At 47.2% G+C, this 23183-nt stretch overlaps 1 protein-coding gene across 2 annotated transcripts in view; it reads left to right on the top strand.

The window, feature by feature from the left end:
* The window catches only part of AP3B1 (adaptor related protein complex 3 subunit beta 1), a 350885-nt gene that overhangs the window by 40511 nt on the left and 287191 nt on the right, over positions 1 to 23183 (top strand). For both annotated transcript variants that reach the window (XM_075325641.1, XM_075325633.1), the window contains exon 3: positions 6090 to 6164. In XM_075325641.1, coding sequence (XP_075181756.1) covers positions 6090 to 6164 — 75 coding nt within the window. The remainder of the gene's footprint in view (positions 1 to 6089; positions 6165 to 23183) is intronic.

The following is a 23183-nucleotide window of genomic DNA, read 5'->3' as shown; positions in this document are numbered from 1 at the left end:
CCAAAATATCAGGGGACCTCCGCCATGTTTGACTGTAGGGACCGTGTTCTTTTCTTTGAATGCCTCTTTTTTTTTCTCCTGTGAACTCTATGTTGATGGCTTTTCCCAAAAAGCTCTACTTTTGTCTCATCTGACCAGAGAACATTCTTCCAAAACATTTTAGGCTTTCTCAGGTAAGTTTTGGCAACCTCCAGCCTGGCTTTTTTTTTGTCTCGGGGTAAGAAGTGGGGTCTTCCTGGGTATCTGACCATACAGTCCCTTTTCATTCAGACGCCGACGGCTAGTACGGGTTGACACTGTTGTACCCTCGGACTGCAGGGCAGCTTGAACTTGTTTGGATGTTAGTCGAGGTTCTTTATCCACCATCCGCACAATCTTGCGTTGAAATCTCTCGTCAATTTTTCTTTTCCTTCCACATCTAGGGAAGTTAGCCACAGTGCCATGGGCTTTACACTTCTTGATGACACTGCGCACCGTAGACACAGGAACTTTCAGGTCTTTGGAGATGGACTTGTAGCCTTGAGATTGCTCATGCTTCCTCACAATTTGGATTCTCAAGTCCTCAGACAGTTCTTTGGTCTTCTTTCTTTTCTCCATGCTCAATGTGGTACACACAAGGACACAGGACAGAGGTTGAGTCAACTTAAATCCATGTCAACTGGCTGCAAGTGTGATTTAGTTATTGCCAACACCTGTTAGGTGCCACAGGTAAGTTACAGGTGCTGTTAATTACACAAATTAGAGAAGCATCACATGATTTTCAAACAGTGCCAATACTTTTGTCCACCCCCTTTTTTATGTTTGGTGTGGAATTATATCCAATTTGGCTGTATGACAATTTTTTTTTTCTTTCCATTGAAGACAAAATAAATGAAGATAATAATACCAAAGAATTTGTGATTGCAGTCATTTTCAAGAAGAAACTGAGTATTATCTGACAGAATTGCAGGGGTGCCAATACTTTTGGCCAGAACTGTAAGTGGCATAGTAACATGACTACTCTTAGTGCCCCACATAATAATACCCACCACAGTGCATCTTACAAAGCAAAATGCCCGCATTGTGCCCTCCTAGATAGCAAAACTATTTCCTAGATGGCAATTTTTCCCTCGGTGAGTGCCTTAGTAAGTAATAGCGCCCATATTTTGCCTCCTAGAAAGTAATAATCCCTCCTGTGTGACCCTTTGATGGTTACAATTGAGAGTGCACTTACAGTATAGTAGCCTCTTAAGTGCTCTTTGACATTTAAGGGAAATCTGTCAGCAGGTTTTTGCTACATCAACTGAGAGCAGCATGATGTAGTCAGAGACCCTGAATCCAACGATGTTTCACTTAGTTTACTAGGTGCAGCGGTTCCGGCAAAATCGAAGTTTAGATTTAACAATGCAACAGAGCTGGTAAAGATAATCATACCCTGACCAGACTCTAGAGGGGGCATGTCTGATTATCAGGCACCAGGCAATGTAGTTGGAGCAATGATAATTTCTTGGTGTTAAAACAAACATTGCAAGTAAATAGCAGGTAGTTTGATAAGAGATGCATCACTGAAATGTTTTAACCCCTACAGCATGCGATCTTCAGATTACAAAGCCCCCCCCCTGACAGATTTCTTTTAATATTGTCCCCTAGTGCCTCCTTAGCAATTCATAATGCCTGACTTATTCAACAAAAGTAATAATTGAGTCTCCCATGAATTGTAATGGTGCACTTGCAGTAATAATGGACTGTGTGTCCCTCCCCCATCTATATATATAATTGCCTTAGTCTGTCTGTCTGTCTGTCTGTCTGTCTGTCTCTGTCTTGCTCCAAAATTGTGTCCTTACGGTGACACAAAGCGGATTGGTCGCTGGCCTCGCCATGGCCCCGCCCCCCCGCACAGATTGGTCGCTCGCCCTGGCTCCCCCCCACACGGATTGGCCGGCCGCTCGCACAGGCTCCGCACCCCACACGGATTGGCCTCTCGCCCCGGCACCCTGCACGCATTGGCAACTCGGCCACGCCCCGCCCCCCTCACGCAATGCACGCTCGCTCTGGCCCCGCCCCCCGCACGCATCCCCCGAACTGACACGGAAACACGACTCCCAGGTGAGTACTGTACCCCCGGGAGCCCACACCAGCGTACGCCGCAAACCCAGCCGACACATACCCTCGCATTGCTGGGGTTTGCCGCCGTATGCTGGTGTGGGCTCCCGTGCGAGTGGGGGACGGGATGCGCTGGTAATCATGGTAGCATAGTTACCAGCGCATCAAGGTCCTGCAGCGGCGGAACATCCACACGCACACACATAACAGACACACACACACATACACACACACACACACACACACACATCAGATCACACTCACTCTCACACACACCTCACACACACATCACATCGCATCCACACACTCACAACATCCTGGGATATCGCTTGCTTCTCGGCGGCGATACTGTGCTGTGAGCTTCCAGGACCTGCCGGTGGATCACATGGCCAGAAGCATGTGGTATCTCCGGATGTTGTGAGTGAGCGCGTATGTGCAATATCGTCAATGTGTGTGTGTGAGTGTATGCGATCGGGTGTGTGTGAGTGTATGCGATCGGGTGTGTGTGTGTGAGTATGCGATCGGATCTGTGAGTGTTGGCAGAGGAGCACGGTGTGCTGGAGGAGGCTGGGAGGAGAGAGGCTGATCCTGGGGAAGGCTGGGAGGGGGAGGCTGATGCTGGGGGAGGCTGATGCTGGGGGAGGCTGGGAGGAGAAAGGCTGATGCTGGGGGAGGCTGATGCTAGGGGTGGCTGGAATGAGAGAGGCTGATGCTGGGGGAGACTGATGCTGGGGGAGGCTGGAAGGAGAGAGGCTGATGCTGGGGGAGGCTGATGCTGGGGGAGGCTGGGAGGAGAGAGGCTGATGCTGGGGGTGGCTGGGAGGAGAGAGGCTGATGCTGGGGGAGGCTGGAAGGAGAGAGGCTGATGCTGGGGGAGGCTGATGCTGGGGGAGGCTGGGAGGAGAGAGGCTAATGCTGGGGGAGGCTGATGCTGGGGGAGGCTGGAAGGAGAGAGGCTGATGCTGGGGGAGGCTGGGAGGAGAGAGGCTGATGCTGGGGGAGGCTGGGAGGAGAGAGGCTGATGCTGGGGGAGGCTGGGAGGAGAGAGGCTGATGCTGGGGGTGGCTGATGCTGGGAGGGGGAGGCTGGGAGGAGGGAGGCTGGGAGGAGAGAGGCTGATGCAGGGGGAGGCTGATGCTGGGGTTGGCTGGAAGGCGAGAGGCTGATGCTGGGGGAGGCTGGAAGGAGAGAGGCTGATGCTGGGGGAAGCTGATGCTGAAGGAGGCTGGGAGGTGGAGGCTGATGCTGGGGAAGGCTGGGAAGAGGGAGGCTGGGAGGAGAGAGGCTGATCCTGGGGAACGCTGGGAGGAGAGAGGCTGATGCTGGGGGAGGCTGGGAGGAGAGAGGCTGATGCTGGGGGAGGCTGGGAGGAGGGAGGCTGGGAGCGGGGAGGCTGAGAGAAGAGAGGCTGATGCTGGGGGAGGCTGGGAGGGGGGAGGCTGAGAGAAGAGAGGCTGATGCTGGGGACAGAGAGGCTGATGTTTGGAGGAGAGAGGCTGATGTTTGGAGGAGAGAGGCTGATGCTTTGAGGAGAGAGGCTGATGCTTTGAGGAGAGAGGCTGATGCTTTGAGGAGAGAGGCTGATGCTTTGAGGAGAGAGGCTGATGCTTTGAGGAGAGAGGCTGATGCTTTGAGGAGAGAGGCTGATGCTTTGAGGAGAGAGGCTGATGCTTTGAGGAGAGAGGCTGATGCTTTGAGGAGAGAGGCTGATGCTGGGGGCAGAGAGGCTGATGCTGGGGGCAGAGAGGCTGATGCTGGGGCAGAGAGGCTGATGCTGGTGCAGCATGGGGGATGGAGCACGATGGGGAGTGCGCAGCATGGGGGATGGAGCACGTTTGGGACTGCAGCATGGCGGATGGAGCACGTTTGGGAGTGCGCAGCATGGCGGATGGAGCACGTTTGGGAGTGCGCAGCATGGCGGATGGAGCACGTTTGGGAGTGCGCAGCATGGCGGATGGAGCACGTTTGGGAGTGCGCAGCATGGCGGATGGAGCACGTTTGGGAGTGCGCAGCATGGCGGATGGAGCACGATGGGGGGTGCGCAGCATGGCGGATGGATCACGATGGGAGGTGCACACCTCCCCCCAACACACACACACACACACACACACACACACACACACACACACACACACACACACACACACACACACACACACACACACACACACTGGGAACCACAAACACCGCCCTACAGACACCCACACACACAGACAACGCTGCACACACACAACACCCAACACACAAACACCGCGGCATACATAAATATACGCACATACCACGCAACACACACACATTGCACAAAACATACCTCCCCCCAAAACACACCACACCCACACAAACCGCGTAACACACACACACACACACACACACACACACAACACGCTACAGACACACAGCGCTCCACAAACAACGCAACACACATACAACACCGCTCTCACCCCCCGCCACACCCAGACAACACCCAGAACATGTACAGCGCCCTACACAAACACTTGGTAACTACACACAACAATATCTATATAATATATATATAACAAAAATCATACATTAACTACACAATATGTAAATTCTAGAATACCCGATGCGTAGAATTGGGCCACCTTCTAGTACAGTAATAATGGCTCTGGAGTGTGTGCATACATACAGTAACAATGGCCCCAGTGTGTCCCTCCCCCATTCAGTAGTAATGACCCCAGTGTGTCCCTCCCCTCCCCCATACAGTAATAATAGCCCCAGTGTGTCCCTCCCATACAGTAATAATGGCCACTGAGTATGTCCCTCCTCGATACAGTAACAATGGACTCAGTTTGTCCCTCCCCCATATAGTAATAATGGGTCTGGAGTGTGTGCCTCCATACAGTAATAATGACTCCAGTGTGTCCCTCCTCCATACAGTAATAATGGCCCTAGAGTCCCCCCTTCCCCCAATACCAGATTAATGTACTACAAAATGAAATAAAAACAAACCTCTATATTCTCACCTAACCCCAGATTCTGTGCACACTGGCACAACCAGACGCGGTGACTGCATTGTGCCACCTGTGCCAGGACTCTGATGTCCTGTTCTTGCCTCCTCCGTTCTGTAAGCAGTGGGCCTAAAGCTACAGAACAGAGAGTGGTAGGGCATGGAGGACATGGCTCCCTGCTCTGCCCCAGAATGTAACTGTAGTGGCACCCAATGTGTACAGGTACTGTTAATGGTGCCGTTTTGCTGTGGGCAGACCCCACCCTGTAAGTCTTGAGTGGCCCCTTCTCTGCCCCCTCGTCCCTGCTGCCAAGATAATCAATCACACTACTGCCTGTAATGTAGGTAAGAATAACATTTAGCTGTAAGATGTTGCACTTTCTCATGTAGCACTGTCTGCACATACAGTATGTATAGAATATTTTTTATATACAGTATATCACGAAAGTGAGTACACCCCTCACATTTTTGTAAATATTATATCTTTTCATGGGTCAACACTGAGGATCTGACACTGATACAATGTACAGTAGTCAGCATACAGCTTGTATAACCATGTAAATAACTGAACATACAGCAACAAAAGTGAGTACACCTCTATGTGAAAATGGACAAATTGTGCCCACATTGTCACTATTTTATGTGGCCTCCATTATTTCTAAGCATTACCTTAACTCTCTTGGGCATGGAGTTCACTAGAGCAGTTACATAAGTTTGGGGTGTACTTACTTTTGTGATGCACTGTATATAGTACAGTATATGAATACTTGAATTTCCCGTCCTGTTTCGGGCATTGTGCCTCTCCTTGTTGCACACATGCTGCAGTGATAAATGTATTCACGCTGTGTATTACGAAGTCTAGTAGTGATGAGACGTCTGCAGATGTTGGAGGGGCCTTGGTAAGCTTCTGCAGACAGACAGGATTACTGAGGCTTGATCAGCCATGCACAGGCTAGCTGGACCAGTGTGGGATATTTTAATCATCTGTCCATCTTTCTCACGCGCTTTCACTTTATTCCTTTTTTTTTTTTTTTTTCAGATGATTTCAGCCGGAAAAAATGCCTCCGAGTTATTTCCTGCAGTTGTAAAGAATGTTGCCAGCAAAAATCTGGAGGTGAGATGTAATGTACATGTAATCTGTTCATACCATTTCTTGTTCTGTGGGAATTTAATCTGGCAAATAAAGGATTTGGAAGGATTTTGTATTGAGCAACTCCCATAAAAATGCACATTGGTGTCAACCCTTTCCCAACATTGGATGTTCTGGAATGTCCAGTTTGGGAAGGTGGTCTCACAGTTAAATGACAAGCTGGGGGGCAGCACGGTGGCTCAGTACTGTAGTACTTTAGTCTTGCAGCGCTGGGGTCCTGGGTTCGAAGTAGTCCTCAAGTAGTTTGTATGTTCTCCCCATGCTTGCTTGGGTTTCCTCTGGATTCTCGAGTTTCCTCCTAACCTCCAAACACCTACTGTTAGGGGATTTTAGATTGTGAGCCACATTGGGGAAAGTGATGATGATATGTGTACAGCACTGGGGTCCTGGGTTCAAATCTTCCTCAAGTACCTTGTATGTTCTCTTCTTGTTTACATGAATTTCCTCCAAGTCCTCAAGGAGTTTGTATATTCTTCCCTTGTTTGCATGGGTTTCCTCCAGGTCCTCAAGGCATATGTATATTCTTCCATTGTTCGAATGGGTTTCCTCCAGGTCCTCAAGGAGTTTGTATGTTTTTCCTTTGTTTGTGTGGGTTTCCTCCAGGTTCTCTGGTTTCCTCCCACACTCCAAAGACATAGTGATTGGGAATTTAGATTGTGAGCCCCACTGGGGACAGTGTTGACGAAATATGTAAAGCGCTGTGGAAGTCCATGTAAAGCAGGAGGGACAAAAGGTGCATAAACAAGTTGCAGGGACTGAAAAATTACTGTGGGAGTATGGGAGGAATGGGAGCAGTACTGGGGATGGTTGGCAGTAGAGTATGGGAAGTGCGACATTAGTTCTCTGTTCCAAGCCTTCAGCTCCACATCTTCATTATGAGACATGATTAGTGATGAGAAATCACTACCATGCTCTGGTGCCCCGTACTGGTAACCAGCAGACACTCAGAAGGGTGCTACTCGTGTACAGAGTATAATTGAAGTCAATGCCGAACTCGTCAAGAAAAGGAAAATAAAACAAAACAGGGTCGCACGACTATATAAATGTTAAATTTGAAAGGTTCCGTGCTCCACACACCAACCCACGTACAGTGGTACCTCGCTTAATGAGTAACCCTCTTAACGAGAATTTCGCTTAACAAGCAAAGCTTTCTGTAAATTTGTAACCCACTTTACGAGAAAGCTTTGCTGGACGAGCAAAATACACACTGCCCACACTTCCGATTTCGTCCATCCACCACACTCTGACCCGCACTTGCACTGTCCACACAAACACACACATGTACGCACAAAAACACACACCACGCACACACATACAGTATTATGCTCACCTTACCTTCCGTTCCACCGCCGGTCTCATGGTTCTTGTAGTTCCCGGGTACATCGCGACGTCCTCGCGGCGAACTACAAGACCCAGGAGGCCTGCGATGGAACGGAAGGTAAGGTGAGCATATAATATAACATATGTTTACCTTTCGTTTCATCGCCGGCCTCCTGGGTACTATAGTGCGCCGCTGCGCTCCAGTCCACGCTGTGTATCTGCAGCCCTAGCGACGAGGGAGGAACTTCCTGGCAAAGCTAATGAAAGGCAGAGCGCTGGCCAATCAGAGGCAAGCGGCTCTGCCTTTGACGTCAGCGCTCTGGCCGGGAAGTTCCTGCCTCGTCGTTATGGTAACGCGTTACACAGCCCGGCCCCGTACCAGAGAACAGCAAGTCCCAGCAAACCGGCGATGGAACGGAAGTTAAGGTGAGCATATAATGTGTTTGTGTGTGTGTGTGTTTGTGTGTGTGTTTGTGTGTGTTTTGTGTGTGTTTGTGTGTGTTTGTGTGTGTTTGTGTGTGTTTGTACATGTGTATAATGATAGAACAGGGGACCAGGATGGGACATTTTAGAAGTTGTGGAACGGATCGTCAGCATTGCAATGATTTCCTATGGGAAATCTTGCTCTGCTGAACGAGTAGCTTGATTAACAAGCACAGTCCCAGAACGGATTGTTCTCGTTAAGCAAGGTTCCACTGTACAAAAAACAAAGCAAATATGTGCCAAAAGGGCACTGGAACCCAATAATTATACAATTAACAGTACAATATACAGCCTGCGTATATACAGCTCTGGCAAAAATTAAGAGACCATGGCAAAATTTTCCTTTTTTTTATTTTTCTCTTTATATTTTTGAGTGAAATGTAAATTGTTCTTTTATTCTATAAACTACTGACGTGTCTCCGAATTTCCAAGCAATAAATTTTATATTTTCTGAAAATGAGAAATGGTCAAAATAAAAAAATGCATTGCTTTCAGACCTCAAATGATGCAAAGAAAACAAGTCCATATCATTTAGAAACAACAATACTATTGTTTTAACTCAGGAAGAGTTCAGAAATCAATATTTTGTGGAATAACCATGATTTTTAATCACAGCTTTCATGCGTCTTGGCTGCTTTCCACCAGTCTTTCACATTGCTTTTGGGTGATTTTATACCACTCCTGGTGCAAAAATGTAAGCAGTTCTTTTTTGTTTGATGGCTTGTGACTATCCATCTTCCTCTTGATTACATTCCAGAGGTTTTTAATGGGGTTCAGGTCTGGAGATTGGGCTGCCCATGACAGGGTTTTGATGTGGTGGTCCTTCATCCACACATTGATTGACCTAGCTGTGTGGCATGGCGCATTGTCCTGCTGGAAAAAACAGTCCTCAGTGTTTGGGAACATTGCCTGAGCAGAAGGAAGCAACTGTTTTTCCAAGATAACCTTGTATGCAGCTTGATTCATACATCCTTCACAAAGTTTAATCTGCCCAATTCCAGCCTTGCTGAAGCATCCCCAGATCATCACCGATCCTCCACCAAATTTCACAGTGGGTGCAAGACACTGTGGCTTGTATGCCTGTCCAGGTCTCCGTCTAACCATTAGACGACCAGGTGTTGGGCAAAGCTTAAAATTAGACTCATCATAGAAGATTACCTTACTCCAGTCCTCTATGTTCCAATCCTTATGGTCTTTGGCAAACTTCAGCCTGGCTCTCCTTTTGCTTCTCATTGATGAAATGCTTTTTTCTAGCTTTACATGACTTGAGCCCTGCCTCTAGGAGCCTGTTACGAACTGTTCTTGCCATGCACTTCACCCCAGATGCCATTTGCCATTCCTTTTGTAGGTCACTTGATGTCATCCTGTGGTTGCTGAGTGACATTTGAATAAGATGACGGTCATCTCGGTCAGTGGAGATTCACTTTCGCCCTCTGCTGGTTTGTAGTTTTGTTGTCTCAAATGTCTGCTGCTTGACCTTGTTGTAATGGACTGCCGGCTTAGAATGGAGGCAACATGATGCTCACTGTATCCCTCTGCTAGTAAAGCCAGAATAGAGCCCTTCTTTTCCTCACTCAAGACCCTTTTGGCATAGTTAAGTTATTTTTTCATACCTATTACTTTTAGGATATTACTAGCACTTGTTTTGCCATCCAGCTTGTCCTATTGCAAGAGGATTGTGAAGACCACAGCAGTGTTTCTTATACTTTCCCTCATTAAATAAGATTTGGTTCAGGTGATCACCTAATCAGAAGCACATTAAGTAGAATGAGGTGTACTCTGGAATTCAACGGACATTGGAATGGCTGTCACACATGTAGAGAAGATGATTTTTTATAAAACTGTGCATTGGTCTCTTAATTTTTGCCAGAGCTGAATATCACATAACTTTATTATATGAAAGAAATATTAAAACCTCATTAAAACACAGAAAGATGGTGTATGCAGTCAGGACACACCGGATCCCTCTAAATAAATACACATGACAAACAGGGAATAACCAGTCAATATGAACAGGGCACAGAAAGATATAAAGAATCTATTCAGGAAAAAAAACTGCCAGTATGAACAAGGCACACACAGAAAATAAACACATGAAAGATGTATAGTATAAAGTACCAAATACAGCAAGAACCTGTGCAAAAATTCACTTAAGGGTACCTATAAGATAAAGGTAGTCAATAACCCTAACCCCTGTAACCTGTAAAGGAATAGATAGACCGGGAGCCGACTGCCTGCCCCACATTTAACGCCATCAAATGAAATGGGCTTCCTCAGGGGTGCAGTGGCAATGCACCAACAGGAACTCCAGCATTTTTTGGAAGATCTTCCTGAAAAATGCTTGAGTTCGCCTTCGTTGACTTCCATTATACTCTGTACACGAGTCGAGCCGTTCTGGGCATCTGTCTGCTCGGTCCTAGTACAGAACACTTGAGCACGATGGAGCTCGCTCAACACTAGATGTGACCTGTTGGCTCTCCCTGCTTACACAATTGTCACTCCGAACAGGCACTCGCGAAATTCAGCTTGGTCAGTAGGGTTGGCTTGTATAACAAGCAAGAAGCAAACCACAGCCCCTGATCTAGGGCTACAGGGAAGGACGCATTATCAGGAGCCCGTCTGGCATTAGGAGCTAGAAGTAAGACACAACTTTTGATTTATAAAATGTTGTCCCAGAATTTAGGGGGAGCACTTAGGAACTGCATCTCCATATCAATGAGTAGTTCTAACACCACTATGTACTTGAGCCAGTAATTTTTTTTTGAAGTTCTGTTAATACGAATAGATTTTTATCTCCCTGGAGTACCCCTTTAAGACATGTTTACCAGTACAGTGGAACCTTGGTTAATGAGAACAATATGTTCTGGTAGTGTGCTTGTTAACCAAGTTACTCGTTCAGCAAAGCAAGATTTCCCATAGGAAATCATTGCAATGCAGACAATTCGTTCCACAACTTGTTAAATGTCCCATCCTGGTCCCCTATTGTGCCTCTCCACACACACACAAACACACACAAACACACACAAACACACACAAACACACACAAACACACACAAACACACACAAACACACACAAACACACACAAACACACACAAACACACACAAACACACACAAACACACACAAACACACACAAACACACACAAACACACACAAACACACACACACATTATGCTCACCTTACATTCCGTTCCATCTCCGGCCTCCTGGGACTTGCTGTTCACTAGTACGGGCTGTATATTGGGTTCCCATCAAGATGAGGGAGGAACTTCCGCACCCAGAGCGCTGACGTTAAAGGCAGGAGCCGCTTGCCTCTGATTGGTCGGCGCGCTGCCTTTGAGTAGCGGCTGACAGGGGAAGTTCCTGCCTCGTCAAGATGCTTGCCGATACACAGCCTGGAGCGGCAATCTACAAGACCCAGGAGGCTGGCGATGGAACAGAAGGTGCCCATATTATGCTCACCTTACCTTCCGTTCTATCGACGGCCTCCTGGGTCTTGTAGTTCGCCGCAAGGATTCCTCCCTCATCGCGATGTACCGGTGAACTACAAGAACCATGAGGTCGGCAATGAAACGGAAGGTAAGGTGAGCATAATACTGTATGCGTGTGCGTGAGGGTGTGTGTGCTTGTGTGTGTTTGTGTGTGTTTGTGTCGACTGCAAGATCGTGTTAGAGCGCGGTGGATGTACAGAACCGGAAGTGTGTGCGGTGAGTAATTTGCTCGTACAGCAAAGCTTTCTCGTAAACAGAGTTACAAATTTACAGAAATCTTTGCTTAAGAGAAATTCTCGTTAACTGGGTTACTCGTTAAGCGAGATTCCACTGTATATATGTCCTAAATCATTACATTTACTTGTTTATACATATATACCAGTACGTTATACTTCAAATAAATAAATAAATAAATATCAAAGCTAACCTCCTTCATCCAGTATGAATGCTTTAAAATTTGAAGTGCTAATAATTTCATTTTTTTTATTATTTTAACAATATTCTAAATTAATGTACAACAGAAAAATGTAATATTGATCAATATTTGCTCTTAAAACTGCACCAAAGCATCAATTCTTCTAGATCCACTTGTACACAGTTGTTGAAGGATCCCGGCAGGGAGCTTGTTCCAAACATCTTGGGGAACTTGCCACTGATCTTCCGTGGATGTAGGCTTTGGGAAATTCTTCTCTCTTTATCTAACACCTAGACAGACTTGTTTCTATACTGCTCTCCTGCCCTTTGGTGAACAAACTCTGTTCTCTTCCTGCCAAATATTTCAAATTGAGCTCCTCAGTCCAGATCACATGCTGCTATTTATCTGCACCTCAGTTACTGTGTATTTGTGCACAGATAAGCCATTTGTTACCATTTCCTTATTGAAAGTATGGCTTTTGACCTCAATTCTTCCATGAGGACCACTTCTGGCCAGACGTCTCCAAACGCTAGATTGTTGTAACTCGTTCACACTGGTTGCTGCCAGGTCTGTGCTGATGGAACTGCTGGACATCATCCAATTTTGGAGGAAAGTAAGCATGATGATGTCTCTATTAGTTGCACTAACTTTTCTTGGCTGACTTGCGTTTACGGTCATGAATATCACCCGTTCCCTTAGGGCTTTGTAGCAGAATTTTGCTGTTGTAGCCCTCCTGCATAGCGGTTTCAGTTAATGACTGTGTTTCAACCTACATATGAAAATGATCATTATCGCCGGTTTGGAATAATGGGATACTTGTACAACCTATAAAATCTCTGATTTTATGCTAGTATAGCAAGAAGAATTAATGTTATTTTGAAGGAAAACTGTGTGGTCACATCAAAAATTGGTTTTATACGTATATAGATTTCTCGTTAGTTAATTTTTAACAATTGGCAAATTAACAAACACTTCTAGTTTTGAAAGCATTCTTAAATTGGCCTGGTCTTGCCATGGTTTCCTGTTTTCCATTGCTTCTGTCAATTGCTTGATATTCATTCACATGTCCATTTCTGATGATATTCGGCCAGCAGGCCTTTCCTCTTCCTATTTACCACTGACCATGCTGAATGGCATCTCCATTTTTAATGAATCTGCTCTAATCACGTGTCCGTTTCTGTCTGGAGATCTTGTCTCCCAGGAACAGGTCTGGGTTTTTTTTTTTTTCCTTTTCCAATTTAAGATTTTATTGATTTTCAAAGGAATTACAATATTAGAACATACATCCATGCTGTACCAAATGATACAAATCAGAAATCCAAAGTCAATGCTACACCAAGCCTTCGCAGGCTTCGTAATATTTTATGGATGGTAGAAATAGTACATGGATAAACATTTAAAACCTTAGATGATAGAACAAGAAGAAGAGATTAAGTTGAGTGATAGTCACAGAATCCAAAGAAGGAGAGGTATTTCAGAGGAAGGAGAGGAGAGATAGAAAGCAGGGTGAGGCGACCGGGGCTGATGCATTGTCCATTGAGCTAAGATTTGTCGAGAGGATGGTGTGTACTGTCTAAAAGAGAAAAAGCCAGGGTGCCCCCAATCCGGAGATTAAATTAGTTCAAGAAATTTCTCACTGGACAGGAAAGACTCCCATTGGAACCACTTAGTGGCTGTCTCCACTGTTTGCCCTCGTGATTGGGCCATCACCATTTCCATGCGGTGGATCACATTTACCTCTGTTACCCACTCATCCAACGTCGGGGGGGGTAGAGTCTTTCCAGCGCCGTGGGACCACTGTCTTGGCGGCCTGAAGAAGGTGACCCAAGATAGATTTTTTTTTTTTTTTAAAAAACCTTTTCCGATACGTTAAAGATATACAGTAAAGCTGCCTCCGGGCGACTGGGCACTACGATCCCTGTGACCTCTTTTATGGCTACCAGTACTTTGCTCCAAAAGACCGACAGGCCCGGGCAGTGCCACCAGATGTGAGACATGGTGCCTCCCGAGGCCCCGCAACGCCAGCACATGTCCGGTATTTCGGGGCACCACGCATGAAGAGACGCCGGAACCCTGTACCACCTGGAAAGTATTTTATAGCTGGTTTCTTGCATCCTAGTGGCAACTACCGACCTGTGGGTCAGGCGGAAACAACGCTCCCATTGATTCCCGGGAATCGTTTGATTGAGCTCTAACTCCCATGCTCTACAAAAGCGAGGAAGCGACACCTCTGCTGCACTTGTCATAAGCTTGTACACCCTTGATATTGCATGACGCGTGTCGGAAGGCCCAGTGCAAAGGTTTTCAAAAGGAGTTTGGGGTGGGGGATGAGCCCTGATAGTGTTTTGGGAGGTTAGAAAATGCTTGAGTTGAGCATACTCAAAATTAAATCGCAGTTTGAAATTCCGGCCCTCTACTATCTCCAGAAGTGAGATGAGAGACCCGCCCGGAGCCACCCGATTTAATCTCAAAGGATTCAGTTTCGTGCTTCCCAGAAAATTATTAGATGATGCTCCCGGTAAAAACTCCGGGTTATCTGTTAGTGGCATAAGGGGCCCTCTAGGCTGGATCATGAGATTGCGTGATGACACAGAGTGGACCGTTTTCAATGTTTGTTTAGTACTATAGGACATCTCAATCTTATGCTTGGTGAGGAGCGGCCAGGTCCAGGGCAGGGTCGGTAATAAGGGGCACATATCCTGTGCCAGGCAGACCCAAAGCTTAGAACCAGAATTATGTAAAAGGTCCAGGATCCTGGCATGGGCGGCTGCCAAGTAGTACCGCCTACAGTCAGGTAGTCCCGTCCCTCCTGCACTTTTGGTTCTAGTTAGGACGCTACTCCCTATACGGGCACGCCTTCCGGACCAGACAAATTGACTGAATATGCGCTGCATCTTGGCCCAATAGGTTGCTGGAACATAGACCGGAACCGTCTGTATCAAGTACAGCAATCTCGGCAGAGCCGTCATCCTGAGCGCGCTGATCCTGCCCAACCATGAAAGAGTGCCCGTGTGCCACCAGGCTAAATCACCCTCGAGCCGTGACAGGAAACTTTGGTAGTTTAATTGAAAGAGCCTGGACAAGTCAGATGGGATCTTGATGCCCAAGTATCCAATACTACCGTGGGGTGGCCATCTAAAGGGAAAGTTTGGTTTTATAACATTCACAGTTGTTTGGGGTAGAGAAATATTTAGGGCCTCTGATTTATCAAAATTGATTTTAAAATTGGACCACTTGCTAAAGCGGTTCAGTTCCACCATTAAGGACGGGAGAGAGGTGATGGGGTTACACAGATAAACAAGGAGATCGTCTGCAAAGGCAGCGCATTTATGCTCCCAGTTGGTGATCTTAATTCCCCTTATGTCCGGGTTGGCCCGGATGGCCGACAACAAGTGTTCCATGACTAAGACATACAGTAAAGGTGACAAGGGGCATCCCTGCCGGGTCCCGTTTCGAATGGAGAAGGGTTTCGACAGAGTGCCATTAATCTTAAGGAGAGCAGTCGGGGTATGGTATAAAGCCATAATTTTAGATGAGAAAACCGGTCCCCGGCCTATATGGTCCAGGGTCTGTGCAAGTGACTGCCAGGAGACTGTCGAAAGCCTTCTTAGCATCCAAAGACAGCAACATCAAAGGCAGTTGTTTAGTATGTGCGTGTTGAATTAAATCCAAGGTTTTTATGGTGTTGTCCCTTGCCTCTCTACCCGGGACAAACTCGACCTGGTCAAAATGGATCAGGTCAGGAAGCAAAGGACCAAGTCTATTTGCTAAAAGCTTGGCATAGATTTTTAAACCTACATTAAGAAGTGATATCGGTCTAAAACTACTACACACCGTGGGGTCTTTTCCAGCCTTACTGAGTAGTGAGATGTGAGCCGTGGTGGAGTGGGGCGGAAAGGGGACAGAGTCCGAAATCGAGTTAAAGGAAAGGAGCATTAGGGGCGCCAATTGTTCCGAAAAGGATTTATAAAATTTGGCGGGGAATCCATCAGGGCCAGGACTCTTGTTTCAAGGAGTGTCTCGAATCACTGCTAACAGGTCCTCCAGTATAAATGGAATTTACAAGTTGTCAATTATAGAGCTATCGAGACATCTAAAAGGTGAGGGCATTGAGGGACACTCATCACTCGACCTGGGGGGCTCGACAGGTAAATTATATAACTTGGAATAATAGTCGTGAAAAGTATTTGAGATGTCTGGGGTGGCATAGAGTATTTTGTCGCGTGGGTTCTTGATGCAAAGTATGAGGGTATGAGCTCTTTCTTCCCTCAGCGCGTTGGCCAACAATCTGCCTGGTTTATCCCCAAACTCGTAAAACCTCCCCCTTCCCACCTGTATTAGACGCTGATATGAGGAATCAAGCAGTTTTTTTAACTTGGAACCTAGCTTGTAAAAGGGCTTGTAGATTTGTGGCCGATAAGGCTCGCTTGTGGATGAGCTCCAGTTCAGAGACCTTATGGAGAGCTTTTACTATGTCTTGGGCCTTTTCTTTTTTGATTCGGGACCCGTGTTTAATAAAAAAATACCTTGTAGGACACATTTCAATGCTTCCCACTTATATGTGGGGGCTGTGTCATCTACTGAGTGGTCCTCCATGAACCTTGTAATAGAGGTCTGAATGTCAGTAACACAAAGCTCATCCAGTAGCAACGACTCATTCAGCCGCCACGACCCTTTAGGAGCCGAAAGAGAGGGGATCTCTATCGTGCAATACATCGGCGCATGGTCTGACCACAGTATATTATCCATTCCCGTATGTTGGATCCACGGGAGCGCGCTATGTTGTATTAGTATGTAGTCAAGACGACTATAGGAGTCCTGAGTGTGGGAATATAAACTATAGTCTCTGTCCGACGGGTGTTGTATTCTCCAGGTGTCGAACAGTTGAATGCGCAGTAGAGCTTTTTTGATACGTTTAATGGTGGTGTATGCAATACTAGATTTCCCTTTGGAGTTATCTAATGTGGGGTCGAGGGTGACATTAAGGTCGCCACATAAAATCACCGTGCCCTGTAGCAAGGGGATCGCGACGTTGATCAGACTGGAAACAAAGCTGTCCTGTTTTTGATTTGGGGCGTACGCATTAATTATTGTGAAAATGTGGGTTCCCACCCTCAGTGAGAGGATAATATATCTTCCAAGACTATCTGTCGTGCACTTTAAGATTTGATGTGGGAGGGATTTATGGATGGCTATTGCCACGCCTTTGGAACGGGAGTCTGGGTTGTCCGAGGATACCCATGTCTGGTAATATTTATTTTTAAGAATAGGGGCATATCCTTGTTTGAAGTGTGTCTCCTGGAGACACGCTAATCTCACCTTCCGTTTATGAAGATGATACAGTATCTGTGTCCTTTTCTCCGGAACATTGAGGCCCCTGGCATTGAAAGAAGCGATGGTTAGATCCGCCATCTATAAAAGAATAGTACATTAGAGATATATAAGAGAGGGTATCGAACACTATCAGCCCGGCCGCCGAGAATAGAAAGAAGGGAAGACTGGAGGTAGGTAGGATGTAGCAGGGAGAAGAGGAAAAGAGAAACGAAAACAGGGAGAACATCAGGCAAAAGAAACCTTGCACAGTAAACTAAATCCGAACAAATGTTCCTAGGGACAGAGGATCCCGACCTATTTGGGGAAAAAGGATGTCAGACATAACCAAGCAGAGCTCCGTGCATGCTAAAAACATTAAAGATAACCACAGAAACCGGCAACAATATCAAATATTCATGTAATACGGGCGATGAATAAACTTAGAGGCAGCATGCGAGAGTCAAGTGACTCAAATAACTGTAAGAGGCATAAGTCATAAGGGCGCATTCCGCCACTGAGCACATCTATATCGGTCACCGAGGGTGACCCGCCCCACGACCCCGCCTTTCTCTCGGAGGCAGCCCCCTGCCGAGCTTAGGAGGTGGAGTCAGTCTGGAAGAGGCAGGCCGTCCCCTAGGTACCCACTGCTGGAGTAGGGTAGTCGGCCAGGTTGCAATAGGGATTGTAGGCAGATTCAGGCTCTTAGTAAAAGCCGGGAGGTCTTCTGGGGATCGCAGGACCATCCATCGGGAGTCCTTCCGCACCGACAGGGAGAATGGAAATCCCCACCGAAACGGTAGACCCCTCTCTTTTAAAGCATCAAGAAGGGGCTTAAGAGTCGCACGTTGGGCCAGGGTGTGGCGTGAGAGATCTGGCATTATGCGTATGGTAGAGCCATTAAATGACAGGTTCTGTTTCCTCCTGGCTGCTTGTAAAATGTCCTCCTTTATAGCAAAAAAGTGCACCCTGCACACGACATCTCTCGGACGGGAATCATCTGGATCCGGAGGACGTAGAGCCCTATGGGCTCTATCAAGTTCAAGGGGAGCTCCTGGTGGCCTTTTTAGCAGATTATTAAAGATGGAACGAAGAACAGCAGGTATGTCAGGGGCAGCGATAGATTCCGGAAGACCTCTAACTCGTAGATTGTTCCGTCTGTTTCTGTTTTGTAAATCATCTACATGTTGTTGAAGGGAAAATAGTTGCTTGGATTGGTTTTCTACAGTCTCCTGAATAGATTGAATAGACACCTGAGAATTTGATTGTTGTTCAGTCAGGGTGTCTACCCTGTGAGTAAGTGAGGAGAGATCCTGCCGTAATTAGATGAATTCTTGTTTACATTCCGCCACCACTTGATTAGCCAATGCTGCAATGTCGTTCTTGGTGGGGATCGCTTGTAACAGTGACCGCAGGTCTGCCAGAGAAGCCGGGCGGTCGTCGCCCATCGAGTTGGTGGTGTGAGACATATTGGGGTATGCATAGAAAGATTCCTGTAGGGCTGGACCATATATTAGTGTTTGCGTACTTTGGGGGTTCTTTATATCGTCCCACATTTGTGGCATAGACATGTGACGAATTGGAGGTGTTCCCAGTACCCTGGGCCCTCCATTCATGGGGATCAGTGTGCCTTTTTCCAGGTCTCCGCCTGCGGCCGTCGGGCTCCCAGCCCAGGAGGATCCAGAAGACCACCGATCTGGGGAAGAATGGGGTGCTTCCCTCTGGGGTAATCCCCAAGACTCTGTGGCAACCCCCCAGGGCTCATGTGGCCCTCCTCCTTTCACAGCTCCCCCTGAAGGTCTTGTGGCCCCTGGTGAGGATGCATGGCTGATGGCGTTGCCCCCCTCTCTGGACTGAGCCCCACTCACCAAGCCCTCCCGCGGGCCCTGTACCTGGGTATTGTAGCTCAGCAGTCCATCTGGGTTAGGTGCTGCTCCCTCCTCACCTCTGATCGCTGCACTAGTGCTCGCAGATGGGAGCAGTGGTGCCTGGTGTGCAGCTTCTCCGTGCGGCGCCTGCTTCTTCAGTGCCCGGGCCTGCAGCGGTGAGTCATCTTCTGGACCCGAGCACACGTGCGTCCTGTGCCTGCACGCCTCGCTCCTCACAGATTCCCTGGCCGGCCGCAGGTGAGTTACCCGGGCTACCCGGCTCCCGCAGAGTTCCAGCGGAGGGCGAGACAGGCAGGACGGCCGCTGCGGGCGACCCGTCCTCCCGCCCTGGACTGCCTGTCAGCAGCTCTGAAGCGCGGCCGCCATCTTGGAATGGCGCCGCTGCCGGCACCGCTTCTCCCACTGCGGGGGGTCCCTCGGCTCCCGCCGCCGCCGCGTGTCCTCTAGAGGGTCCCTCTAGGTCACCGGGGGACCCTGTTGTCTCACCCCTTCTCTGGGTCTTCGGGCTTGTTGCCCCAACGGACACCGGTGCAGGGATCCCTTCAGGCCTCGCATGCCGCAGTTCTCTCCCTGGCTGAGGCACAATCCCAGGCTCCCGGGACCGGGTGAGATAAGCCTCGATTGTGCTCTGGGACGCAGGGGGTTGCCCCGAGGTGCTTGGCTTGTTTTTTTTCGTTGTAGATTAGCCCATGATGTATAGTAAACCGGCCTTATGGAGGATTATTTAGAGGAGCTCTAGCAAGCAGCGTCCTCACACGGCCATGTCCAGCTCCGCCCCCAGGTCTGGGTTTTTATGATAAAGAACATCTTTGTTGGTGATGCTAGTTGTCATGGGATTTTTAGAAGTCTTCTCTAGCACCACAGCTCAAAGGCATCCATTTTTTTTTCTTTCTACTTTCCTTCACGTCTCAGGCCAGAGTCACACTTGCGTATGACTCGGCAAGTCTCCCATCGGGATCACCCAGGGCGGCCGCACACTCTCGGACAGGAGCGGGTTAACTGCATAGAAATACATGCAGCTGAGAAGCTCCTGTCCGAGAGTGTGCGGCTGCCCCGGGTGATCCTGATGCAAGACTCGCCGAGTCATACGCAAGTGTGACTCTGGCCTAAGTTGCATTTGGGAACAAAATTGCAGTGATCGGTCTTTGTGTGATGGTGAAAGACATCCTTGCTGTTTTGTATAGTTGGCCCATGCTCATCATGGCTGCACATTCCAGTGCTAATCATTGCATCATTTCTGCTATTGAACCACCAACGAGATTTGTGAGGGACACGAGGTAAATGAAGCTGTAGACCACTTCTATTTCTTGTTTTATGGACACTTCCTCATTGGTGGTAATCATGATTTTGGTGTTTTTGTTGTTCAGGTAAAGTTCCATCTTCTCGTTTTATTCTTTTGACTTCAGAATCGGCTTCCTGAGGGTCTTCTCATTCTCTTCCAGTGAGGTTGTGTCAACTGCTTATCTCAGATGATTCAAGTGTTGGGATCTAAATAGACAAAATAACCATCAGCAATGCTAGTCAAGCTTCCTCATGATTACTTCTACATAGAAGTTGAAAAGGGGCAATAAACATCTTTGACTTGAGTTGTTTTTGATCATAAACCTGTAGCTTCTTGATCATCATAGAGTGATCTGAGTAATTTAATCAGATGCACCAACATTCCTACCTCTCAGTGCTTTCCAAAAGTTGGCATGCTGAACACAGTATAACTAGAACGTCTTCTGGTATTTCCTCAACTTTTCTATCATCCACCTCAGGTTTGCAATGTGATCATTCTACCCTTACGGAAATCATCTGGGGCGTTATGAAGTTCTCAGGTTGCTCAACCACTTCTGAAGGATCTTTAGAACTACCTTGCTGTTGTTGGGGGATCAGGACGATTTCTAACAATATTAGCACAATCCCAGCTGTCGCCTTCCTCGTCTGAGAGGAAAATTGATCTTTTTTGGCTTTCTGACAATATGCAAGTGTTCCAGATTATCTGGCTTAGTGCTGTCTGTGCGGCTCTTGGGACTGGCTTTCCAGCAATTCTGCAGGGATACGATCATTGCCAGCTGCTTTGTTGTTTTGCAGCTGCCTTAGCACCCATCTCACTTCACTTTTTAATGGGTTTGGTCCTGGCTCTTCTTGGCACCCTTGCTATTCATGATGGTCAGTGCTGATGCTGGCAAATCCTGTATTTGCTCGTTGTATTCTTTCTATCCATCTCTGCTGGAGCTCCTGTTGGTTGTTAATTACCGTATATGCCGGCGTATAAGACGACTGGGCGTATAAGACGACCCCCAACTTCTGCCCTAAAAATATAGAATTTGGGATATACTCACTGTATAAGACTACCCCGCTCCCAAATGAAAAAAAGTCTGCTTTGATTGCAACATGTTAATTTTAATTCCGCGAGAGCCGTACAATATGTTTTTAAAGGGCCATTGACAGATCAATTGCTCCAATGTTCACTTAGTACAGCAAGGAATGCTCCTCCCTGCTGTATAAAGCCACATCTGGACTGAAACAATGGTACTACACTCTGCTACAAACAGACACACACAACTCTGCTACAAACAGACAAACACACACACACAACTCTGCTACATACAGACAAACACATACAACTCTGCTACATACAAACACATAAAACTCTGCTACATGCAGACAAACACATACAACTCTGCTACATACAGACAAACACATACAACTCTGCTACATACAGACAAACACATACAACTCTGCTACATACAGACAAATACACACAACTCTGCTGCTCTGTGGGGCCTGCACCCGCGGCTCGGCGGGTACAGCACCCGCGGCATCGGCGGGGGGGGGATTGGCAGGGCATACATCTGGGGGGTTAGAAGCAGCTCACCGGGGCCCATAATGGGCACAAGTCCCCCTGTGTTGGATATCTCCCCCATAGTGCTGCCCATGGCCCCTATATAGATCGCACAAGTCCCCCTGTGTCAGATATCGCCCCCATAGTGCTGCCCATGGCCCCTATAGATCGCACAAGTCCCCCTGTGTCAGATATGGCCCCTAGGCTGCTGCCCAAAGTAAAATAAAACCCTCTTTCCTTATCTCCTCCAGCGCTGAGCTCCCTCCTGTCTGGCTCCGTGCTTCTGTTCTTCTACTTCCTGGTTCTCAGTGCGGTCATGTGATCGGCACAGCAGGCTGAGCTCTCTGCCTGATCACAGTGGAAGCTGGGACACGGGGAGAAACGCTGCAGGGGTAAGTAAAGCTTTTTTATTTTAGAATGAGCAGCAGCCTGGGGGCCAAATCTAACACATGGGGGACATGTGCGATCACACTGGGACGCAGGCTCATAGAATATGCACCGCTCACCAGCCCCTCACTGCGTGCGATTTCAGCACCATTGGAGATGGACAGCGGCTGTGCATATTATATGAGCGGGTGCAGGAGATCAAAGGATGCAGGCCGCAGCGTTCCCCTGTGCTCCAGAGCTGCTGCCCCCACCTCCCCTGGACGCTGCAGTGTACATATATATATATATATATATATATATATATATATATATATATATATATATATATATATATATATATATATATATATATATATATATATATATATATATATATATATATATATATATATATATATATATATATATATACACCACCCCCCCCCCCCCCCCCGTATATCCGGCGTATAAGACGACCCCCCACTGTGGCCATTATTTTAAGGGGGTAAAAAGTCGTCTTATACGCCAGTATATACGGTATGTTGCCATCACATTTTATGGTTGTTTAATGAAATCTCAAGTTTTTTTTCATCATGGCAAGTAGTTCCCTTATGTATCCCTTTTTTTTGGATAGTTTTTTTTTTCTTTTTTTTTTTTTTCTCAAGGTTCATGCATTGGGCATCCAAGAACTTGTTCTGGCCTTTCTTGCCTTTCACTTTGGAAGTCTGCAGATTGGATGGCATTTTCTGTATGATAGTTTAGGCTACTTTCACACATCCGGCTGTAGCAGTGCAGCACAATCCGGCGCTCTGCTGAAAAAACGAAAGTTTTTTTTTTTTTTTTTTTTGCCGCCGGTTTTGTTTTTTCCAGCATTGACTT

The sequence above is a fragment of the Anomaloglossus baeobatrachus genome, chromosome 1 (assembly GCF_048569485.1).
Source record: "Anomaloglossus baeobatrachus isolate aAnoBae1 chromosome 1, aAnoBae1.hap1, whole genome shotgun sequence".
Taxonomy (NCBI): Eukaryota; Metazoa; Chordata; class Amphibia; order Anura; family Aromobatidae; genus Anomaloglossus; species Anomaloglossus baeobatrachus.
The sequence above is the reverse complement of the archived record's forward strand: the minus strand, read 5'-3'. Positions and strand labels throughout refer to the sequence as shown.